Source organism: Cavia porcellus, unplaced genomic scaffold, assembly GCF_034190915.1.
Source record: "Cavia porcellus strain 051 isolate PalLab524CR breed Dunkin Hartley unplaced genomic scaffold, mCavPor4.1 scaffold_21, whole genome shotgun sequence".
Lineage (NCBI taxonomy): Eukaryota > Metazoa > Chordata > Mammalia > Rodentia > Caviidae > Cavia > Cavia porcellus.
In genome coordinates, this window is record NW_026947504.1 from 26,894,558 (window position 1) to 26,914,441 (window position 19,884).

Genomic DNA, 19,884 nt, shown 5'->3' on the forward strand with positions numbered 1-19,884 from the left:
TTAATATTTGACAATGGTGATTTAAATTTGTAAAACTCAAACCCAAACCTCGTCTTTAGGCGTAGAGCAAAAGGGAAAAAAGTCAGATAAAACTTCTAAGGACTCCTTCTGAGTTCTTTTAGGCAGACCAAAGTTCAGTTCGCTGGTACATGGTGGAGATGGCTCCTTTTCTCTCAGAGCACAAATAGGCCACAGCCTTTTGAAAGAGACAGGTTTGTTCATTGCTTCAGGGTTAGCAAGCTTTGTTCCTGTAAAATTTCACTTTTGGTTATTAAAATATTCACTGTAGGAGACAGATTTGTAACCCGTTTCTTATATTACCTATAGTCAGAAAAACAAAATTTGATATCCTGGAGTTTATTTGCTGAGGGCACTGCCCATGGAAGTGCACGAGTGAGCCCTGGGGAAATCTGGGGGATTCACTCCTTTAGGGGTAAACTTAGTCACCACCCCTCCCCAGCACACATGCTCGCCCCAGAAACCCCTGCCTCCCGCGTTCCTCCTGCCGGCCTTGCTAGGGCTGGTGACCTAATAGCATTTTTCTTCATGCATATTTTGGCGTCGGCCCACGGGCCTGGCTGCCTTGGCTGTCTGCGCCTTTCGAAATTCCTGCATGTTCGCCCCAGATTAAGCCGAGCGCGTCTCTGGGTGCGTGTTCCCTTCGTTCTTTCCCCTTAAAGCGCCCCGTGCAACGTGTCTGCGGGAAGAGGCGGGCGGAGGGGGGGGGGTGGGAACCCGGGCGGGAGGGGGAGGCAGGGAGAGAAAGGGGGGAAAGCGGGGGGCCGGCCGGCCGGGCGGGGAGGGCGCCCAGGGCGGGGCCAGGCCAGGCTCTCGCGCGCACGTTTCCAATCGCATTACGCGAACAAATAGCGGAGGGGCGGCCGGGCCAGAGGGCTTGTGTAACTTTACAAACGCGCCAGCGCGTTTAAAGTCCCTCCTTCCCGCACCCCAGACGCTGCCCGCCCGCCGGCCGCGCCGTCCAGCGCCTTTCGGGATCCGGACCCGGGGAGCCGGTGCCACGTCCGAGGGCGCCTCGCCAGCAGGCTCGGCACCCACGCGAGCCCGGGGCCGGGGACCCCGCGCCCCCAGCTCCCGGACCCTCTCCCGCCTTCAGGCCCCCCGAGGCGCCACCGCCCCCCGCGGCCGCCCCTGCCCCGGGCACCCGGCCGGAGCGATGCGCGCCGCCTGGGCCGCGCTCCTGCTGGGGCAGCTGCAGCTCTGCTCCCTCCTGCGTGGCGCCCCGCAGCCCCCGCGCGGGCCCGCGGGCCCCGGCTCCTGGCGCCAGCGCCTGAGGTGGGAGAACAACGGGCAGGTGTTCAGCCTGCTGAGCCTGGGCGAGCGCTACCAGCCGCAGCGGCGCCGCGACCCCGGCGACCCCAGCGCCGCCGCCCGGCACCCGCGCCTGCCAGTTCTGGTTGTGCGCGACCGCAACCGGTTCCGAGCTGGGTCCGCGGCGGCCCGCGATGCCGGCGCCTTGCACGCGGGGAACCGCACCGGGCCCGGCCCGGCCGGGACCTCCGAGCCCCGCACCCCGCCGCCGCCGCCGCCGCCAACGCCGCGCCACGTGGACCGCATGGTGGGCGACGACCCGTACAACCCCTACAAGTACCCCGACGACAACCCGTACTACAATTACTACGACACCTACGAGCGGCCCCGGCCCGCGGGCAGGCAGCGCCCCGGCTACGGCACCGGCTACTTCCAGTACGGTAAGCGGGTGGGGTGGGCGCTGCCCGCGGGTGGACAGGGCTCCGGGAGACGCGGCGGCCCGACCCTCCCGCCCGGTACCGATCCGGACCCAGCGCGGACCGCGCGCCTCGCCGGCGCTGCCTGTCCGCGTTGCCCTGCAGCTGGGGTGCCCTCACCACCCGCACGCCCCAGTGGAAGAAGGGGTCACGCAGGACATCTGGGGGAGCCCGGAGCGGGCGCAGGCGCCACCGCGTGCGCTGACCGCTGCCCTTGCCGCCCGATGTCACCTAGGTCTCCCGGACCTGGTGCCCGACCCTTACTACATCCAGGCGTCCACCTACGTGCAGAAGATGGCCATGTACAACCTGCGATGTGCTGCGGAGGAAAACTGCCTGGCCAGGTGGGCCGGGGTCCCGCGGCCCCTCCCTCGCTCGGGTCTGGGTCCCCGCGCGGTGCTGGCCGCTGTGGCGGGGAGCGGACGGGACCGCTGGGGCGTGCTGCTGTGTATTTGGTGAATTCACTCATTCACCAAATGTTCTGGCTACTGCAGGGCCATTCTAGGAGGTTGGAATTCAGCCATAAACAAACTAAACCCCCCAGCCTGTGACACCAGGCATCTAGTTGGAGAGGGGATGTCTTCAAATCCAGGCCCAAGAGTGGGAAGTGGAGCAAATCCTTGTCCTGGAGACTAGGAGTCGCTGGTGCTTTTTCCAAAATTCTTAAACTTTAGGGCCAACTTTCTATAAAACGACTGCCCAGGAATGTAGAAAAAATGTAATGGAAGAGCCTGTGAATACGCTTCCACGGGTCGGGGCACACTGCCACTGTGGCACATCTTTCTGGTACAGACTGCAGACCTCTTTGTTTTAGACCGTTGCCGGGCTTGACTGGGATATTTTGGTATTACTTCAGCCGGACTAAGATCAGAAAAACCACTTTGTTTTCCTATCAGTCCTTAAACAAAATAGCTATTCTGGAATCGGGGTTCCCTGAGTTTGCTGCGGGAAACCAGCAGAGGGAGCAAAAGATGGTTTCATCATTGCTATAAATACACTAACTATACAGTAAGATCGCCTATAATACTCCACACTCAGGAAGCGTAGCAGTAGGAACACAGTGCTTATTTTATGTTTCTTCCACGTTGCCCTTTGAGATGATCAGGCTGAGGGAAGAGAAAAAAATTCAAGCTCATTTTCATGCTTATGTCCTGCTTCACTCACACCATGAACTCCCTGTAGTATCATTAATGACTTTGTTTTGAAGATATCAAAGTTACAGAATCATTTATGTATGTCTGAGCATGTTCTTTTAGAATCAGTTTCTCAATTTTTACACCATAATGATCTGTTTAAGAAGAAATATTTTATTAAACTCAAAGTTCTTAGTATCTATGGGTTATTTTTTCTTTGGGACAATTTTTACCTTGGTTTTGCTCATTTACATGGCTAGTCTTGAATTGGTTTTTTAGATACAAAGTTTGTTTCTCCCATATATTTTTAATGTGATTTTTATTGTTTTTATTTTAAAATTGTGTGAATTTTCTTTGCTGTCATTAATTCACTCATTTACCAAATGTTCTGGCTACTTCAGGGCTAGAACTTGGAATTCAGGAGCTTGGAACTCAGCCATAAGCAAACTAAACCCCCTAGCCTGGGAAACCAGTCATCTAGTTGGGAAGGGGATGTCACTACTACATAATGGGGATGTTTGTTTGTAGATTTGTTTTTAGTTAATATTTCATGAATATAATAACATTTCTCTCTTTCAAAATCACAGTTCAGCATACAGGGGAGATGTGAGAGACTATGATTACAGGGTACTCTTAAGATTTCCCCAGCGAGTGAAGAACCAGGGAACGTCGGACTTCTTACCGAGTCGCCCACGCTATTCCTGGGAATGGCACAGTTGTCACCAGTGAGTGCATGACTTTCTCAGTATTTCTTCATTTCTTTCACTTTTCAGGTAATCATCGATATAATAAATGTCAGGGAGATATTAGCCATTCTTTGCACTTAGAATTTTTCTGTGTTATTGGACATAATCAAAGGAATCATTTTTAATCCATCAGTTACTAAATTCCTTCTTTTTGAACTAAAAATTCTAAGTCTGACCTATTAAAACTGTTAAGCAGAGACAGTGAATTTCAATAAAATTTGGTAGAATTTCTAGAAATATCTATTACAGTCAAAACTAATCTACGGTTAATTAGCATAAAATAACACTTAATGAACACCACATATAAGTCTTTTTCCTAGAAGCAGAATCAGAAGCTTTACAGTTTTGATAGATTTCTGGCTCTAGGAGAAAAAAAAAGGCCTAGCCTAGCATGAATCTCTTTAAGAAGATAAACTTGACCTCATTTTTATTTATTTTATTTATTTATGTCTTTTTTGAGACAAGGTCTCGCTGTGCAGTTCAGGCTAGTTTTGAGCTCACTTTGTAGCCCATGCTGGTCTTGAACTTGCAGCAATCCTCCTGTCTCAGCCTCTTGAGTGCTGGGATTACAAGTGTGTGCCACCACGCCCAGCTTTGATCTCAGTTTTAGTGTGAACAAAATTTTGTGAGACAACATAGAAACCACTCCCTCTCTTGATTGCTTTCTGTGTTTTTAATTGACCGCTGATCATCTCTTTGTTGTCGGGGATGTCAGGCATTACCACAGCATGGATGAGTTCAGTCACTATGACCTGCTGGATGCCAACACACAGAGCAGAGTGGCTGAAGGTCACAAAGCAAGCTTCTGTCTCGAGGACACATCTTGTGACTATGGCTATTATAGACGATTTGCTTGTACTGCACACACACAGGTAAGATGACGCCCCCAAATCAAGGACCTATGGGTTTTAGAGATAAAGTAGCACACTATTTCTTTTCTTCTCACCTCTTTTTTAATTGTCTAATTTTTGGGCTTATTTTGGCTAGGCAAAAAATAATTGGGAAAAGGCACGTGATGACTTGATGATCCAGATTACTTTTAAAAGTACTCCCAGCTGCGCCTGTGACCCCCAACTCACAACCACAGAAAGACGATGTGTGTTTTCATTATTTTCCATAATGAAAAGCAGAAATTTGATGTCTGAAAATTTATGAATGGTTAGGGGCTGGGGAATTTAGTTCAGTGGCATAAGTGCCTGTGTGGCAAGTGTGAGGTGGTGAGTTCAATCCTACCAAAGTACCAAACCAAAAAAAAAAAAAAAAAAAAAAAAAAAAACTATGAATGTCTTACAATATATGCACTTTATATTTTTTATTGGGTGTGAATAGCTGTAGAAAATGTACTTTCCTCACCTGCAAGGCATTCTTTTTACACATTATGCTTAAAAAGAATCATAGTTGATGTTAGCAAAAGGAAAGAAATTGCTTTTGGCTTTTTAAATATTGTCTCTTTTTAATATTGCAAACCAGGGCAGAAGGACACATTTCTTTCTCCACACATATATATTTAAACCTCCAGTGTGAGTGATGGCAGATATCTTTGGACAAATTTTTTAAAATAACACTGAGCTAAGCAGTTTGTGTGTCTTATGGCTGGAAAGTACGTTTCTGTTAAAAACCATGTCAGTATTTCCATATGAAACTCTAATTTGTAAAAGGACATAATAATTTTACTCCAGCCCAAAGCTTGGCCAGAAGTGGTGAATGTGCAGAACCAAGGGCACAAGGCATCAGCAGCAGGCATCTTGGGAAGCAAATTCTAGGGTTGTGGCAGGAAGCTTTTTGGTAACCTAAATATTGCTGTCCTTTCTTTCTCTTAGTGTAGACCACAATAGCAATTGGATAGGGAAAAGGTTAAATTTGATGTGTGGTGGGCCCGTGCCTATTACTTAAGCAAACGGAAATGCAGCCTCTCTCCCCACTGCCCATGTGTCCACAGAGAGATTTACTTCTCATGTCGGATCTCCAAGTCCCATGGTTCTGTGTGCACAAGCCACCAGGAGTCTGTTCTCCTACTCAGGAAGAGATGCACTCTAGAGAGCTCGCTCTACACTGGAAGGATTGAATCTCAATTGAATAGGCCCTGGTAGCACTTGTGGTTCCTCTATCCCTAGGGGTGACCCTGCCCCATTTTATATTGTAGTGCTTTTTTTTTCATTAGACCATTGAACATGGACTTCACTTAAAGAAAATAATTTTTTTACAAATCCATAATATTGAGTTGGATTACTTTTATTATAATCCTTTTTGAATGTATCTTGGTTACTTTTTCCTTGTTTTTGAGACAAAATACCTGATGCCCAAAATGAAGGAAGGAAAGGTTTATTTATCTTACAGTTTTTGGAAGTTTCAGTCTATACTCAACTGGATCCAAGTTGGGGTGGCAAGGCTGTGGCAAGGCTGTTCATGGCTGCCACAAGCAACAAGAGAAAAAGGGAAAAAGGAAGGGAAAGCATGCCTCCTTCTCTCTCTTCTATTGTATGCTGGCTCCCCATGCCCTGGGTGGGTGCAACACTCACATGGCCAATCCTAGTGCTAGACAACAAACCAATCAAAAATGCTAGACTCATTCATCTCCATGACTGTGTGAGGCTTTGAGGGGACACTTAAGCCATAATATTCCACCCCTTGCTGCCCAAAGACTCACGTATCTCATTTATGCAAAAGACTTTTAGTCCATCTCCCAAAGTTGCCAAAGTCCCAACAGCTTCAGCATTGCTGACAAGTCCAGGTTCCAAGTCACCTCCAAGATCTAAGGCAAACTCTTAGCTATAACCCCCTGTACAAATGAAAAACAAAGTTAAACATTTCTAACATTTAATCACACAAGATAATCATTACCATTCGAAAGGATATAAACAAGGGAATGCAAAAGAATGGGACCAAAGGAAGTCCCAAATACAGCAGGGCAAACAGTAAGTCCTGGAGTTCTGTGCTCAGTATTTGAAGTAATCTGGTTGTGAGCTCCGGCAGGCTCGAGTGACTCCCTCCATTTCACTTTCATGGGTTTAAGCTCTCTTAGCTTCTCTCTTAGGCCCAGTCTGCTCCCTCCTTGCGTGTTTCCTTAGACAATCCATACTCCCAACTTTTTTAAAATTCTGGGTTCTCCATTGTACCTTTGGCTTCACACTCACAGCTTCAAACCCTGCCCTCTCTGGGGCACACTGCTTGGCCTCCCGGGTTCTCTGAAACTGGGATAGAAGCTGTCTTAACCTCAGATTTTATGCATTTTCCATGCATATAAAACCAGCACCACATGGATGCTGCCAAGGTCTGCTGCCAGCTGGAGTAGTAGTGAGGCTTTCTTCTGTCTTGGCTACAGGAGTCAAGTGCTTGGATCACTGAGCACTCTCAACCATATTGTGAGGAACAGACTTTCTATGTCACCACCATCCTGGAACCTGGTGTGGCCACTGCCATTTTGGAACCTCACGTGGCCTTAGCAACCATTCTGGAGCATGGTGCTCTGAGGCTTTTCCCTCCAAGCAGAATCTTTCACTTTTTCAGGTTTGACACTGCAAAGGTTGGAGACCTGCTGCTTCTTCCTGTGATCCCCCAGGCCATCTTTTTTATTTTCCTGTTCCTTTTCAGCAGTTGAGGTCTCAGCTCTATCTTTGCAGTCCACAGCTTTACTGGAGCTTCTTTCCTGGATAAACTCATAACATTTTAAATCATCACCACCATCATGCTCTTGATTTACAACATAAATTTTGCTAAAAGCCCCCAACAATAGCCATGTCACTGCCTCAACATTCAGCTGCCTTGAAAATTTCTTCTGCCAGATTAATTAGTCCATCATCCTTAATCTTAGTCTCAGGCAAAGTCTCTGGCTATAAGCAAAATGCAGATAAACTATCTGCCAAGCCATAACACACATCAGCTGGAGTCCAACAACCAATGCAGTCCTTTCCAGCAGAAACTCTTGAGCCTGGCTTTACCAACAGGCTTTCTATCAGCCTTCTGGTCTCCTGAGCTCTGACCAGAATCTCCCATGCAGAACAGCCTAAGGCATTTCAGCCTATACATTCAGGTGACATCTCTGAACCTTTCCAAACTCTTTCCACAAGCCATTCCCAAAGGCTTTTGAACCACATGGCCGGGTACAGTCACAGCAACAACTCCAGGCCTGGTACCAAATTCTGTCTTTGCTATTTTTTTCTCATTGTTGAGATAAAATACCTGATGCTCAAAATGAAGGAAGGAAAGGTTTATTTTCTTACAGTTTTTGGAGGTTTCAGTCCATACTCAGCTGGCTTCAAGGTGGGATGGCATGGCTGAGGGACAGCTGTTCACGGCAGCTGCAGGCAACAAGAGCGAAAAGGCAAAAGGGGGAAAGGCACACCTCCTTCCCTCTCTTATATTGTATGCTGGCTCCCTGCCCCTGGACAGGTACAGCACTCACATGGCCAATCCCAGCCCTAGACAGCAAACCAATCACAGGTGCTAGCCTCACTTGCCTACATAACCGCATCAGGCTTTGTGGGGACTTTTAGGCAAGCTATAGCAGAATGTATGTGAGCATAAAACTGGGTATAAATAGCTTCTTTATACTCTATGACTCCTATGTTTTCAGGCTACAAATATACATATTGAATATATATGAAAAGTGAAAATAGTACTTAGTTATATTATCATCAATCTTAAATTGCAAACAGTTGTTTTTTGCTAAAACCAAATAGCTAATTTAGATAGCCTAGGATAGTGTTCTATATTTAATCTATTGAAATATTTTGGATTTGAATACATGAAATGCCTATTTGCTTAGTGGTCTTGATAATTACAGTTTAAGTGTCAGTTTAAATAACCAAAACTAAATTCTACCAGCTGAGTAATTCTATATTGACAATTTAAACATTTTTATATTTATTATTTTTGGAGATGGGGTCTTGCTGTGGGACCAAGGTGGTCCTGAATTTCTGGCTAAAGTGATCCTTCCATTTTGGCCTCCAGAGTAGCTGAGATTGTGGGCATGTACCACCACCTATTAATTATTTCAATATTTCTAAAAGTACTTTGTTTACTTGAAAGTAGCATTATTTATTATCAGTATTATTTATTATTTCAGTATTTCTAAAAGTACTTTGTTTACTTGAAAGTAGTATTAGATACTGCCAACAGTATCTAATTCAACTAATCTTTTACAGTATTGGGAATGTAGTAGTAGCTGAGTCTGAGTATGTCTGATGTACCAGATTTATTTGCTGGAATTAAAACTTCTTTATTAATATTTACTACTATGTAACATTTATGTATTTAATGATATATAGACTGAGGGAAGAGTCTAGACAATAGCAATGCAGTATAGTTCTCACTGTTTCGGTACAGATGCTTTTCAGTTTTGGCCTATTGGTGCTGTCATTTTCTTTCTTTTTTTAAATTTTATTTAAGGAGAATAAAACAGTAAAAGGGTACAAGTAATACAGAATTTCAAAAAAATAAACAGTAAGAAATCACTAGTTAATAGATTACATATTGTTATCTTAGAAATAGTTGTTCAAGTTACAAAATTAAAGCATACAAAGTGGACATTCAAACAGTGAGACTGTAAGCAGTTCTAAGAAGTTCAATAATCCAACAAAAACTTAGTAATATAGTCATCTATCTTACACACCTAAACACACTTACAGTTGTGTCCTTTACAGCACTTTCTTTCCCTCTCTTTTTTACAATAATAATTACACATTTTGGGTTTTATTACTCCCACAGTTCTTACTACTTTTTTTTGGAAGAGAATAAAACCAAATGTGACAAACAAAGCAGTCAGTCAAAACAAAGGATGGACATAGTACATGATGTAAAAACAGAATACAAAATAATCAACAGTGGTTACCATAATGCCTCTTGCTACCTTAAAAAGAATTGCCTATATCATCAGGTATAATAAAATTGAACAAAACAGTACAGAACAAAACCAATAAAAATTGGAGACATTGCAGGACTTCAAAAGAAGATAACAGTCAAACCAGAATGGGCGTTATAGTGAATCTTACTGCCTTTAAAGTAGCCTATACCCTCAAACTTGCTACTATCAAACAGAACAGAATAGAGTAAAATCAGTCAAAACAAGATGGTGAAAGCAATACAGGCTTCAAACTGAGTTAATAGGAAACCAAAAAAGTTACTATAATATATCCTGCTAATTTTTAAATTTATTTTTCCCTTAATTAAAAAAATAATAAAAAAATAAATTTTTTAAAAAGGGGGGACATTGAGATAAAAGGGGACATAACAACACAGGTTAGTACAGAACAATTTAAGCAACATAGTGTTTCACCACAAGATAACCCGACTTAACAGTAGTTACCATAGTGTGTCCTTGAAATATTTGAGTATAGCTTCGTATAGTATAGCATCAAACAAGTCAAGACAGTGTGACACCATTCAAGAGGACGGACGAATTACAGGGTATTTAGTCATTTTCTAACACGGTGCTGTCATTTTCTAACACAGAACAGTTCTCCCCACATTTTCCTCAAATATGGCTGCAGCCAAAACAGAATAAGCAAAGCATGATAAGGTGATTTGCTGTCTTTGGTGATCCAAGGTGATCTTAAACAACAAAATAGTATTGGGTGCTAAAATTTAATGATTGCATTAAATATGAATAATAGTTAAAATTTGTCATGAAGAACTAACAGAAATAAAATATACCTACTGACAGCCAATGGGGAGAACTCCTAACTTTGTTGAACGCAAGGACTATATTTTAATAATGTTTTTCTCCTCCTGCCTATACAAGACACTCATTTACTTGGTGATGGAAATAGAGAATGCGTGATGTTGCATTCATCAATTTAGGTGTATTTTCACCCCTTGAGTTCAACAACAGTATTCCTGGCATTATGTGAGAAAATGTGCAGTATAGTAGTTAAAAACAGGGGCTCTGGACCCTTAAACCAGCTCAGTCACTCACCAGCTGTATATTCTCGAGTAAGTTATTTGACGTAGTGTGCCTTAGTTTCCTCATCTGTAAAATAGAGATAATAAATGACACCTGCCTCATGTACTTGTGAGAATTGAGTGTATATATGTAGTGTTTGAAATAGTTTCTGGCTAATTGTAGTATTAATAAGTGTTAGCTTTTCAAAGAGGCAACACAAGACTCTACCTTTAGGAACTTTTAATTTGCAACTGGATATAAGTATATAGTTGTCTTGGCTACTTTTCTCTCATTGCTGGGACAAAACATTTGTTACCCAAAATGAAGGAAGGGAAGGTTTATTTAGCTCATTGTTTGTGGAGTTTTCAGTCCATAACCAGCCAGCTCCAAGGCAGGGTGGCATGGCAAAGGCACAGCACTTCAAGGCAGCACCTAGAAAAAGCAGCCAGAGCAAAAGAGGGGAAGAGCAAGCCTCTTTTCCTCCCTTAGATTGTACACAGGCCAACCCTCGAAATGTGAGAGCATGTAGCACTCAAATTTCTGTGCCATCCTCTTGTACAAGATGAAGATATTTACAAAGTGAGGACAGTGGCTACCTGCTGAGTCTCTCATTTAAACTTCTAAACTCAAATTGATACAATGTATCAACCACAACAGTAATGTAGTTGGAATGTAGAGTAGAAATGAGTAAGTAGTATAAATCTATAAATCTAGTGTAAAAATAATCATAGCATTCATAGTACAAGAACTTAATTTTTAAAAGGGGAAAATTGGTGAAAGTAAGGCATTTGAGCTAATTATTAAATGACTCTATTCCTGAACCAATAACATTCTAGACTTTTGGGGGAAGCCTCTTTTGTCTGTTAACATTAGGTTTATCATTAGTGATCTTTTAACACTTTTGAGAAGCAAGGTATGCTAATGCTGGTTTTAGTCCTGTATCTTTTTAAGCTAGAGGTGCTTAAAACTGAGTAATTTATACTTTCCAAGGGAGATGAAATGTAAGTATAGTTTTATGTCAAACTCTTTTAGGTATTAACTTTTAATTTGCAAATAATAGCATGTTCTTTAGCATAGTCTGACCATGTATAAAAGTTTTAAACATTTTGTTTATTTGTTTTAGGGGTTGAGTCCTGGCTGCTATGATACTTATGCAGCAGACATAGATTGCCAGTGGATTGACATTACAGATGTACAACCTGGAAACTACATTCTCAAGGTAGAGATCTTTAAAAATGTGTAATTATTTCATTGCAAATCTATAAGGCCTCTTCTCTGGATTCAAAGGTTCAATAATCATGTTCTGGGAGTAACTGTATATCCTTCACAATGATCTTTCCAACTATATAAACATACTTGTGTCTTAAGTAAATTCAGGGAAAATTACAGTTTCTATAATGTTTCTAGACAGAGTTTAACCACTTGCTTAACTTACTGTCCCTTCCCTGCCTGATTTGGCTAAATCTCTTGTTAATAATTCCCTTGTGATAGCCCTTTGGAAATGGAAAATAGCCAGTGCACCATATGGTGAAAGCTTTAACACAGAAGCTGTTTATCCCACTCAGGTCAGTGTCAACCCCAGCTACTTGGTGCCTGAATCAGACTACAACAACAACGTTGTGCGTTGTGATATTCGGTACACAGGACATCATGCATATGCCTCAGGCTGCACAATTTCACCGTAAGTTTATTTGCCTAGATAAGCAATTTTCTTTATAAAGAATTCTCATTCCTAGACAGGCATTTTACATGATACTAGTCTGTTTCTACTACTATAGCTTCCATGTAACTAAGCCAGAGGTAAAAAGTGCTACATAGAGTCTACACTATCAAAAAGCTGGTCTTTTTTGCTTTTTAAATAATGCTAGAGCAAAGAGATATACCAAGGGTTTAATAATCCTAAAGCTTAGTTTTCAAGATAAGGCATATACACAGAATGCAGTGTTTATCAGAAAAACTTGTGTGGACGCCAGCATGTCAGATTGCCCAACATGCAGCACGAGTTAGCTTGTGGGAATCCAGAAATTGGCTTTCTGGCGACCTCTTCCCTACCCGCCCAGAAAGGAGCACTGAAGAAATTCTTAGAGTTCTTTAAAGCACATTTTGAAAATCACTCTATAAAGTATGTAACTGAAGGGAGATCTCCTGTTGTGTAGAAATGCAGATTTCACGTATTTGACTTCTAGAACCACAGCTACTAAGGAAACATACAAAAAAGGAAAGGATATGTAGAAATTCCTTTATAATTTCCTTGATCCTGAAATTTTTTTGAACGAAATCTTAGAAGAAATTCCATAAATATTAATCAGAAGGTACTTTGATAAAAACAATTAATGGAAGTTAGGCAGGTTTGCTGCATGCCCAACTGTCTTGGGTCACCCCATAAACACTGCCTGCTTTGTTGCTGTTACAGAACAGATCCTTGCTCTATATTCCTCCTGAATGACACCTGCATGAAAATGAGAAGACCATTAGAGTGTTACTGGGTGCAGATCAGCTTTGCTTTGATGGAGAGACACTAATGCTTCTGGGTTATACAAACAGTATAACACAGCTACCAAAGAAAGTCAGTCAATGGAAACACAAAAACTGGGGTAGGCATTTTACATGCCTGCATCTGCAGTTTCCAGTTTGCCAGGTCCACCTAAATCTGGCTCACCAGGCTCTGCTGCACCCCTGGGCTCCTGGCCGTGGGGAAAGTGGAGCCCAGCAACAGTGAGCTGCATCCACACAACCATGCGCTGAGGCCAGGGCCAGGGCTGGGGCTGCGACCGTGGCTAAGGCTGCACTCACCTCCTAGAGGGCCCCTTTTTCCTCCTCACATAAAGAGCAGAGCTGTACTTTATAACTATCACCACATCATTTGAGACAGATGAAGCCCATGCCAGCAAAGAGATGACACTGAAAAATATAATCAGATACAGTTTTCTGGACGCAGACACATGGGAAACCTGGCCAGTTCTATGGCTAGAGTGTAGAGTGGGTCAGAGTCTAGCCAAAGCCCTCAGAAGGTCAGTGTAACATAATCTAAAACAATTTACATCTTCACTAATTTCTCTTCATTGCATAATTCCATAGTTTATTTACTCATTTATTTATTCACTTGCTCTAACTTTTGCTGTTTCTTAAGGTCCTAGAGAGGAATTCAAATATATGTAAATCCTAACCCCCTACACCGCTTCTTTGTAGTCTTTCGACGGTAATTCCAGTTGATTGCTGATGAATCTCTTTGCTAAACACTGTCTCCTGCTGCACTCCACAGTGCCTGGGAGGTAACTTCTGCTCTAACACTGCATACCCATTGCCGGGTACAGGCCTGCCACCTTGCTGCTTACTGTGCACCAGTTACTTCATAGGTAGCATATTCTGTCCCTTAAGGAATTTAGGCTAGAATAGAGGGAGCAATACAAACACACACACACACAGATACACACACACACACACACCCCCCAATGTAAGAGATGCATTAAGAAAACTTCCATGAGGGTAAATCAAAATCCAGTGAGGTTAGAAGGATTTCTGCTGTAACTTTAGTGACTCTGAAATATGACTACTGACATTGTACTAGCAACAGGTCTTGAGAGATGAGTCTTCTTACATGGAATGTGTCTTAACTTTGAGTAGAACCTAATAAACTAGATATTTCCAAATATTTAGAATAAAAATACTGCTATATTAATCCAACAAGATTGCGACTGTACAAGAGGGATTCTGGCTGTGGCCACTTATGTAGAATTGATTAATTTACCAGCTGTCACTGACTGCAACTAAACTGCAAGACTGGTCAAGGTGAAATTTTAATAAGTAGTATGGAGCATATAAAAATATGAAGAGAAAATGTAGTTAATGATTGTCACGTATAAGATCATTTGTATCCTGTGAGTAGGAAATAATGAGAAAAATGCAAAGCCTTTGACCTGAGAAAAAGTAAAAAACAAAGCAAAGCAAAATAAAACAAAAACTCTTATTCAAGAAAATGATAGTTTGATTTTCATCTCAGGTCTCCCTTGCTAGAGGTCAGAGGAGGGAGCAGTTTCTTTGGGTTGAGATTTATGGGTGACGTTAGTATAGCATTTGGATTGGGCCATGAAGGCTGAGGACTGTACTCTGGACTGGTAAGGAAGGGCATATTACTAAGAACCAATGTCATGGGCAATGACAGAATCTGGTTTGGCTTAGCATATGTTTCATGGAGTTCATAGGTAGGCAGAAAGGATAGAAACTATCAACTGCAAGTTGATAAAAAGTTTCTCATCCTGGAGGCTATGGGAAGTCTTTGAAGATTTCTGAGCAAACATTATTGTCTTTTATTTGTCATGGCTTTTCCATTCTTTTGTTCTTCTGCTCCCCTCCCTGTCTTTCTCACTCTTTCATTCCACTCAAATGACATGGTACTCCCATCACTCTATTGACACATCACTGTCAGTTTCCTGGTTTTTTTGAGGCCAAGATATTTGAGAGCATTTCACCCTGATAGGCAAAAACCACCCAGAAAGTCAGCATATGCCATTGATATATCCTGTCTCCCTCATTTTCCTCACTGTAAACAAAGTGTGTGGACAAGATGAATTAAAGCCTCTTTCAATTCTAAAATACTCTAAGTTCTCTTCTTACAGAACTAACTCTTTTGGAAGTTGATAGTTTATGATTTGGACTTCAGTGCATTCTTTTTTCTTCTTAGGGGATCTGTGATCAAAATTTAAATACAACAATATTTGATAGTTTGTCCTGGCCCAGTCTCCATCTGAAATCATACAGGAGGAAGGCTGATGCAAGAAGATACAGAAGCCATTTCTCTCCTCTGCCTCTTAGTGGATGTGCCACATTTGTACTGTAGTATAGTTATTTTTCTTGTTGCTGGGACAGAATACCTGACATCGAAAGTTTAAAGAGGAAAAGTTTATTTAGCTCACAGTTTGTGGAAGTTTCAACTCATACTCAGCTAGTTCCAGTGTTGGGTGGCTCATTGCAAAGAGGTGACTGTTCATGGTTGTGGATGATACCAAGCACACTGAGAGAGGAGGGAGAGCAAACCTCTTTCTGTCCATTACATTATATGCTGGGTGCCTTCCCTAAAGTAGGTATAGAACTCACACCCTTAATCCTGCATTGGAACGTGAATCAGTCACAAACTCTAGAAGCTTACCCCCAAGATTACATTAGATTTTGGCAGGGGAGACATCTAGACACCAAACCATAACACTTTGAATGAACTCACTTGGTCACGGTGCTGGTTTCATCAGTCCTGCTTCACTTTTGATCATTTCAGAAGTTGTACCTTGGACTATAAGTGTCAAGATTAAGACATTAGCCATATAGTCTCTGCTTTTAACACAGTTGCTTTCATCAAATCATTCACTAACGGTAATTTCACCAGGGGATTATTCTTCAAGTGGAGAGAAATTGCTACATAAAAACTTTTTAAAGGTTAACTTAAAATTTATCTACTGTACTCATTCATAATATTGTTGGGTTAATAACTTGTTATATTTTGTTTTCTTAATCTAGGTATTAGAAAACAAGCCCAGCTTCAATGGATAAATCAGTGCCTGGTGTTCTGAAGTGAAAAAAAAAATAGATTAGCTTCAGTAGGATTAACATATTTTGAAAAAGAACACAGAAAACAAGAAAGGAGTTTTTGTTTGGACTATTTTATCATGAAGCACATAACTGGATTTTGAATGGTTAAATCAGCACTATTTGGGATGTTTTTACTATTTATTCACATTACTTTGTGAATTAACACAGTGTTTTAATTCTGTAGTTACATGCTTGGCTCTTTCAGAGAAATTCAAACTTTATATGCTTCCTTGGAATTATAATAGAAAATAGAAAATAATACTTTAATGAATGAGCCAAAATTACTTTGAACTGATTATTTTCTAAAGTATCGAGACTTCTGTGCAACGTAATAATAATGTGCTTATATGTGTTTTAGTGTAAATTAATTTAGAAATGATGCTCCTACTGTTTAAATAGATATGGACACATTTGGTGCTGTGGAAGGAACAACCATATCAAGAAATATTGGTGTCAAAAAATATTGGTGTCAAGAAATATTGTTTAGCAAAGAAATAGCAATATATGTATTCAGATAGTTATATCCCTGTATAAAAATTATGTTTACATTTTCTAAATCAGTAGATAACTTTCTGTCAAGTGCATAATTTCATTTTCACTTGAGTCAACTTTTATTTGGAATGAATTAGGTAATTGAGCTGTCCAATTCCTGTCTTATACTTAGTGATGTGCCCCCTCTACTCTTATTTTTTTCTATACGCAGAGACATTTCAAGTGACATTCTTAAAATTATCATTCTGGGAACTAGATATATAGGGACACCTTGGTAACTGGAAAGTCATTCTGTGACAGATGTGATACATTCAGAAATAATACACATTTAAGAATATTTGAAGTGTTAGTCAAAAGTAAAATCTCCTTGATGACATAAAAATCATACCAAAAAATCACCAAAACCACATTGTCTCTCAAATACTTAAAAGAAAATAGAACACATGTCAAGATCTTCAATTCTCTTATTTTTAAAAACTGTTTAGCTAAATGGCTGCTAAAATTTTTAAATTATTCATTATAGATGACAACAGTATGTGTAGAACACAGGAATATCATCCTAGCCTCTTCAGGAATTGATCATGCATGTTTTTGTGTGTGTATATATGTCTGACATATAGTCCAAATTATCAGCTAGTAAGTATTGCATCTTTGGGTTGGTAAGCGAGAAGAAAGTACTTTCTGTAAAATCAAGGACTATAATTCAGATGGAGACAGCTGTGATTTTGTTTTAAACTGTGAAACTATGTGCAACAACAGAATTTGGAAAATCTTTTTCTTGAATTCAAAGATACAGAAAGAAATCGAATTAGACTCTTAATTTAGTGGCGCTTAGGCAGGAGTTTTTCTACATTTAACAAGTATTAAAATCTCAAGCAAAGTATTTGCAGTGTCAGAACATACTAGGTAAAATTTTAAATGTGAGTTGGCATCCTGTCTTCTGTGTCACAGATTTGTAAAGCCAACATCAACTATTAATACTTTTGCACTTACTGGGTGCATAGCATGATAAAAAGGGATAAAAGATGGTCAAGAGATAGTTATCAGGGTGGGTGGGGTGATACCCGTGGCCCTTATTTGCTCCCACACACTTACCAATAAATCCAGCTGGAACTTTTCATTGAGCTAGCATCTGAGCTATGGGACCCTTTCTTTGCCTTAAAGTGCTTTGTAGTTTAAGATTGTAGAATGACTCTTTAAAATTGTAACCTTTTCTAATAAATGTATTTTGATATACTTGCTTAAAAAACAAAGCAAAACAAAACAAAAACCTAAAACTACTATCAGTATTAATACTGAGCCAGACTGGCATCTCTAGATTTAACATCTGTTGTCTAAAAGACTGCTTCAAAAACTAGCCAATATAAGACCTTTAGATATAAGAGAAAACACATAGAAATCTCAACAAGGTCTTTTTTTGTGTGTGTTTATCTGTCAACCATCATTTGAAGACCTAATATAAGCCAGGCACTCATGTGCTAGGCATTGCGACATACAAAACATTAACTTCAATAAGTATGAAAGATGTCATTATTACCCATTAGGTTCATCTTATTTTTTAATAACTAAAAGTACATGTCCATACAACTTCAATTGTAACCACTATTATTTTTCATGACCATTTTTAATTTATAAAAAAGGTTAATTACATGAACATATGTATTTCTAATTAAAGTATTTCAAATCCCTGCAATGTCTGTTTATTAAATATAACATTTATTATTTGGTTTATTTTGCAAAAAATTTTTTTCATTAGGAACCTAAAGATTCTTGTTTATTTCTTTTGTCCATGTTCCTTCCCTTCCCCATCATTCTTAAACACTTACAATTAACTCATAACTGATGATTTAATATTCGGTAGTTTTGAACCTTAAAAGGTCTTTGAATAAGTATCAAAACACAGATAATGATTAGCTGGTGAAGGTTATCAATTAATAACAAAGAACAAAATTCAGTCCTACTAAACTAAGGATGTAGAAACAGTATGAAGAACCTGGACTACTGAGGACAGACTAGCTTTTATATGATAGTGACTGGGAACAAGTAGAAAAGAATTGCTTAAGCTCACTACCTGCCCCATGAGTGGTTTCATGATTATTCAGTCCACAGTCTGGCTTGAAGACTTCTTGGCCTTTGAGACTCAGTCAGTCTCCCAAAAGAACCATACATGTATGAATATGCAACTTGCCTATTTCCAGAAATCTTCATATTTTTATATAATTTTATTTACAATTTCTATCTAATTATTCACAAGGAATTATTTGTAATAACATTTTGCTCTTTGAAATCCCATATGATAGTTAGACATTTATAAACATTCTAGACACTCAAATTTTAGAAGAAACAGTTTAGTAAGGTTTTCCTCATACTGAGAAGTTTTAGATTGAAATTCTGGTCATGAGATATTTTGTTTCTAAGAAATTTGCTTTGAAACTATATTACAGGATTAAAAGTATCCTTTTTCTATATTTTTTATTTTTTGATTCATATTCACAATCAATATATTTCATCTACAAGTTAAGTTTTCATTCCCAGGTACCAAAAGTTCTCGGCCACTTCTGAATGTTCAAAGCATTGCATCGTCCTTTGAGCTAAAATGGTGCTGACTTATTTCAACTTGAATGTAAAATGCATTAAACGTTAGCTCATGGGATATATATAGTTAACATACAACTGTCATTTGGTAGCATAATATTTTTAAGGCAATTTTAGTTTCTCCTAAATTTTTCTGTAATCCTGTTTGTAAAACATGTAACTTTTATGAAGAGCTTTTATTTTAAATGCCCAGACACTGGCTTTATTCTTCTCTGCATTTTCCTCTTCTTTTATTCATATTTTATTATATGACTATACTGTAATTGCAAGATTATATTAAAATGCCTTGAATAAATGATTTTTAAGTGTCTGTAGTGGTCATTTGTTTTTACATATAAATAAATGATCTAAATTTCATTTTCAGTTAAAACATTATATATATGGTTGGTGGTCTTAATTGCCCCTTGCATTAATAAACTGTATAAGAATGTGATTTGGAGCTTGTCTAGGGTGAACATAAATCTAGTTGATACTTTAAAATAGATACCATTATACGTGAATCCCACTACATATGAGTGAATCGTAACTTTTACTACAACTAGCTACTTCTGAGGACACAAAACAAAAGATGATGCTATCATTGGCATTTAAAGAATGCATATGAAAATACATTTAAGGGCTGCAAGTTAATCGTATAAAGAGAAACACTGCTGCCATAGTAATTCTTATTTATACTTGTACAAAATTAGCCTGACTGCTGGTAACTATGAGAG

At 40.2% G+C, this 19,884-nt stretch overlaps 1 protein-coding gene across 2 annotated transcripts; it reads left to right on the forward strand.

Annotated features, from left to right (window-relative positions):
* The first annotated feature begins 846 nt into the window (after positions 1–846).
* Lox (lysyl oxidase) lies at positions 847–19,481 on the forward strand. Of its 2 annotated transcripts, XM_063232459.1 has the most exons (7): positions 849–1,709; positions 1,981–2,089; positions 3,466–3,603; positions 4,340–4,496; positions 11,628–11,723; positions 12,070–12,185; positions 16,013–19,481. In XM_063232459.1, the coding sequence occupies exons 1-7, from the start codon at positions 1,175–1,177 to the stop codon at positions 16,017–16,019; spliced, it is 1,158 nt and encodes a 385-aa protein (XP_063088529.1). In that variant the 5' UTR covers positions 849–1,174; the 3' UTR covers positions 16,020–19,481. The 2 variants fall into 2 exon arrangements, with proteins under 2 accessions (XP_063088530.1, XP_063088529.1); XM_063232460.1 differs by lacking the exon at positions 16,013–19,481 and having other exon boundaries at positions 847–1,709; positions 12,070–12,189.
* The last annotated feature ends 403 nt before the right edge of the window (positions 19,482–19,884 follow it).

What these genes read in the sequence shown, in the direction of transcription:
- Lox (XM_063232459.1), top strand. Translation starts at nt 1,175, where the DNA reads ATGCGCGCCGCCTGGGCCGCGCTCCTGCTGGGGCAGCTGCAGCTCTGC. An exon ending in CACCGGCTACTTCCAGTACG is followed by an intron (nt 1,710 to 1,980) that starts GTAAGCGGGTGG and finishes GATGTCACCTAG; the next exon opens with GTCTCCCGGACCTGGTGCCC. An exon ending in CTTGTACTGCACACACACAG is followed by an intron (nt 4,497 to 11,627) that starts GTAAGATGACGC and finishes TATTTGTTTTAG; the next exon opens with GGGTTGAGTCCTGGCTGCTA.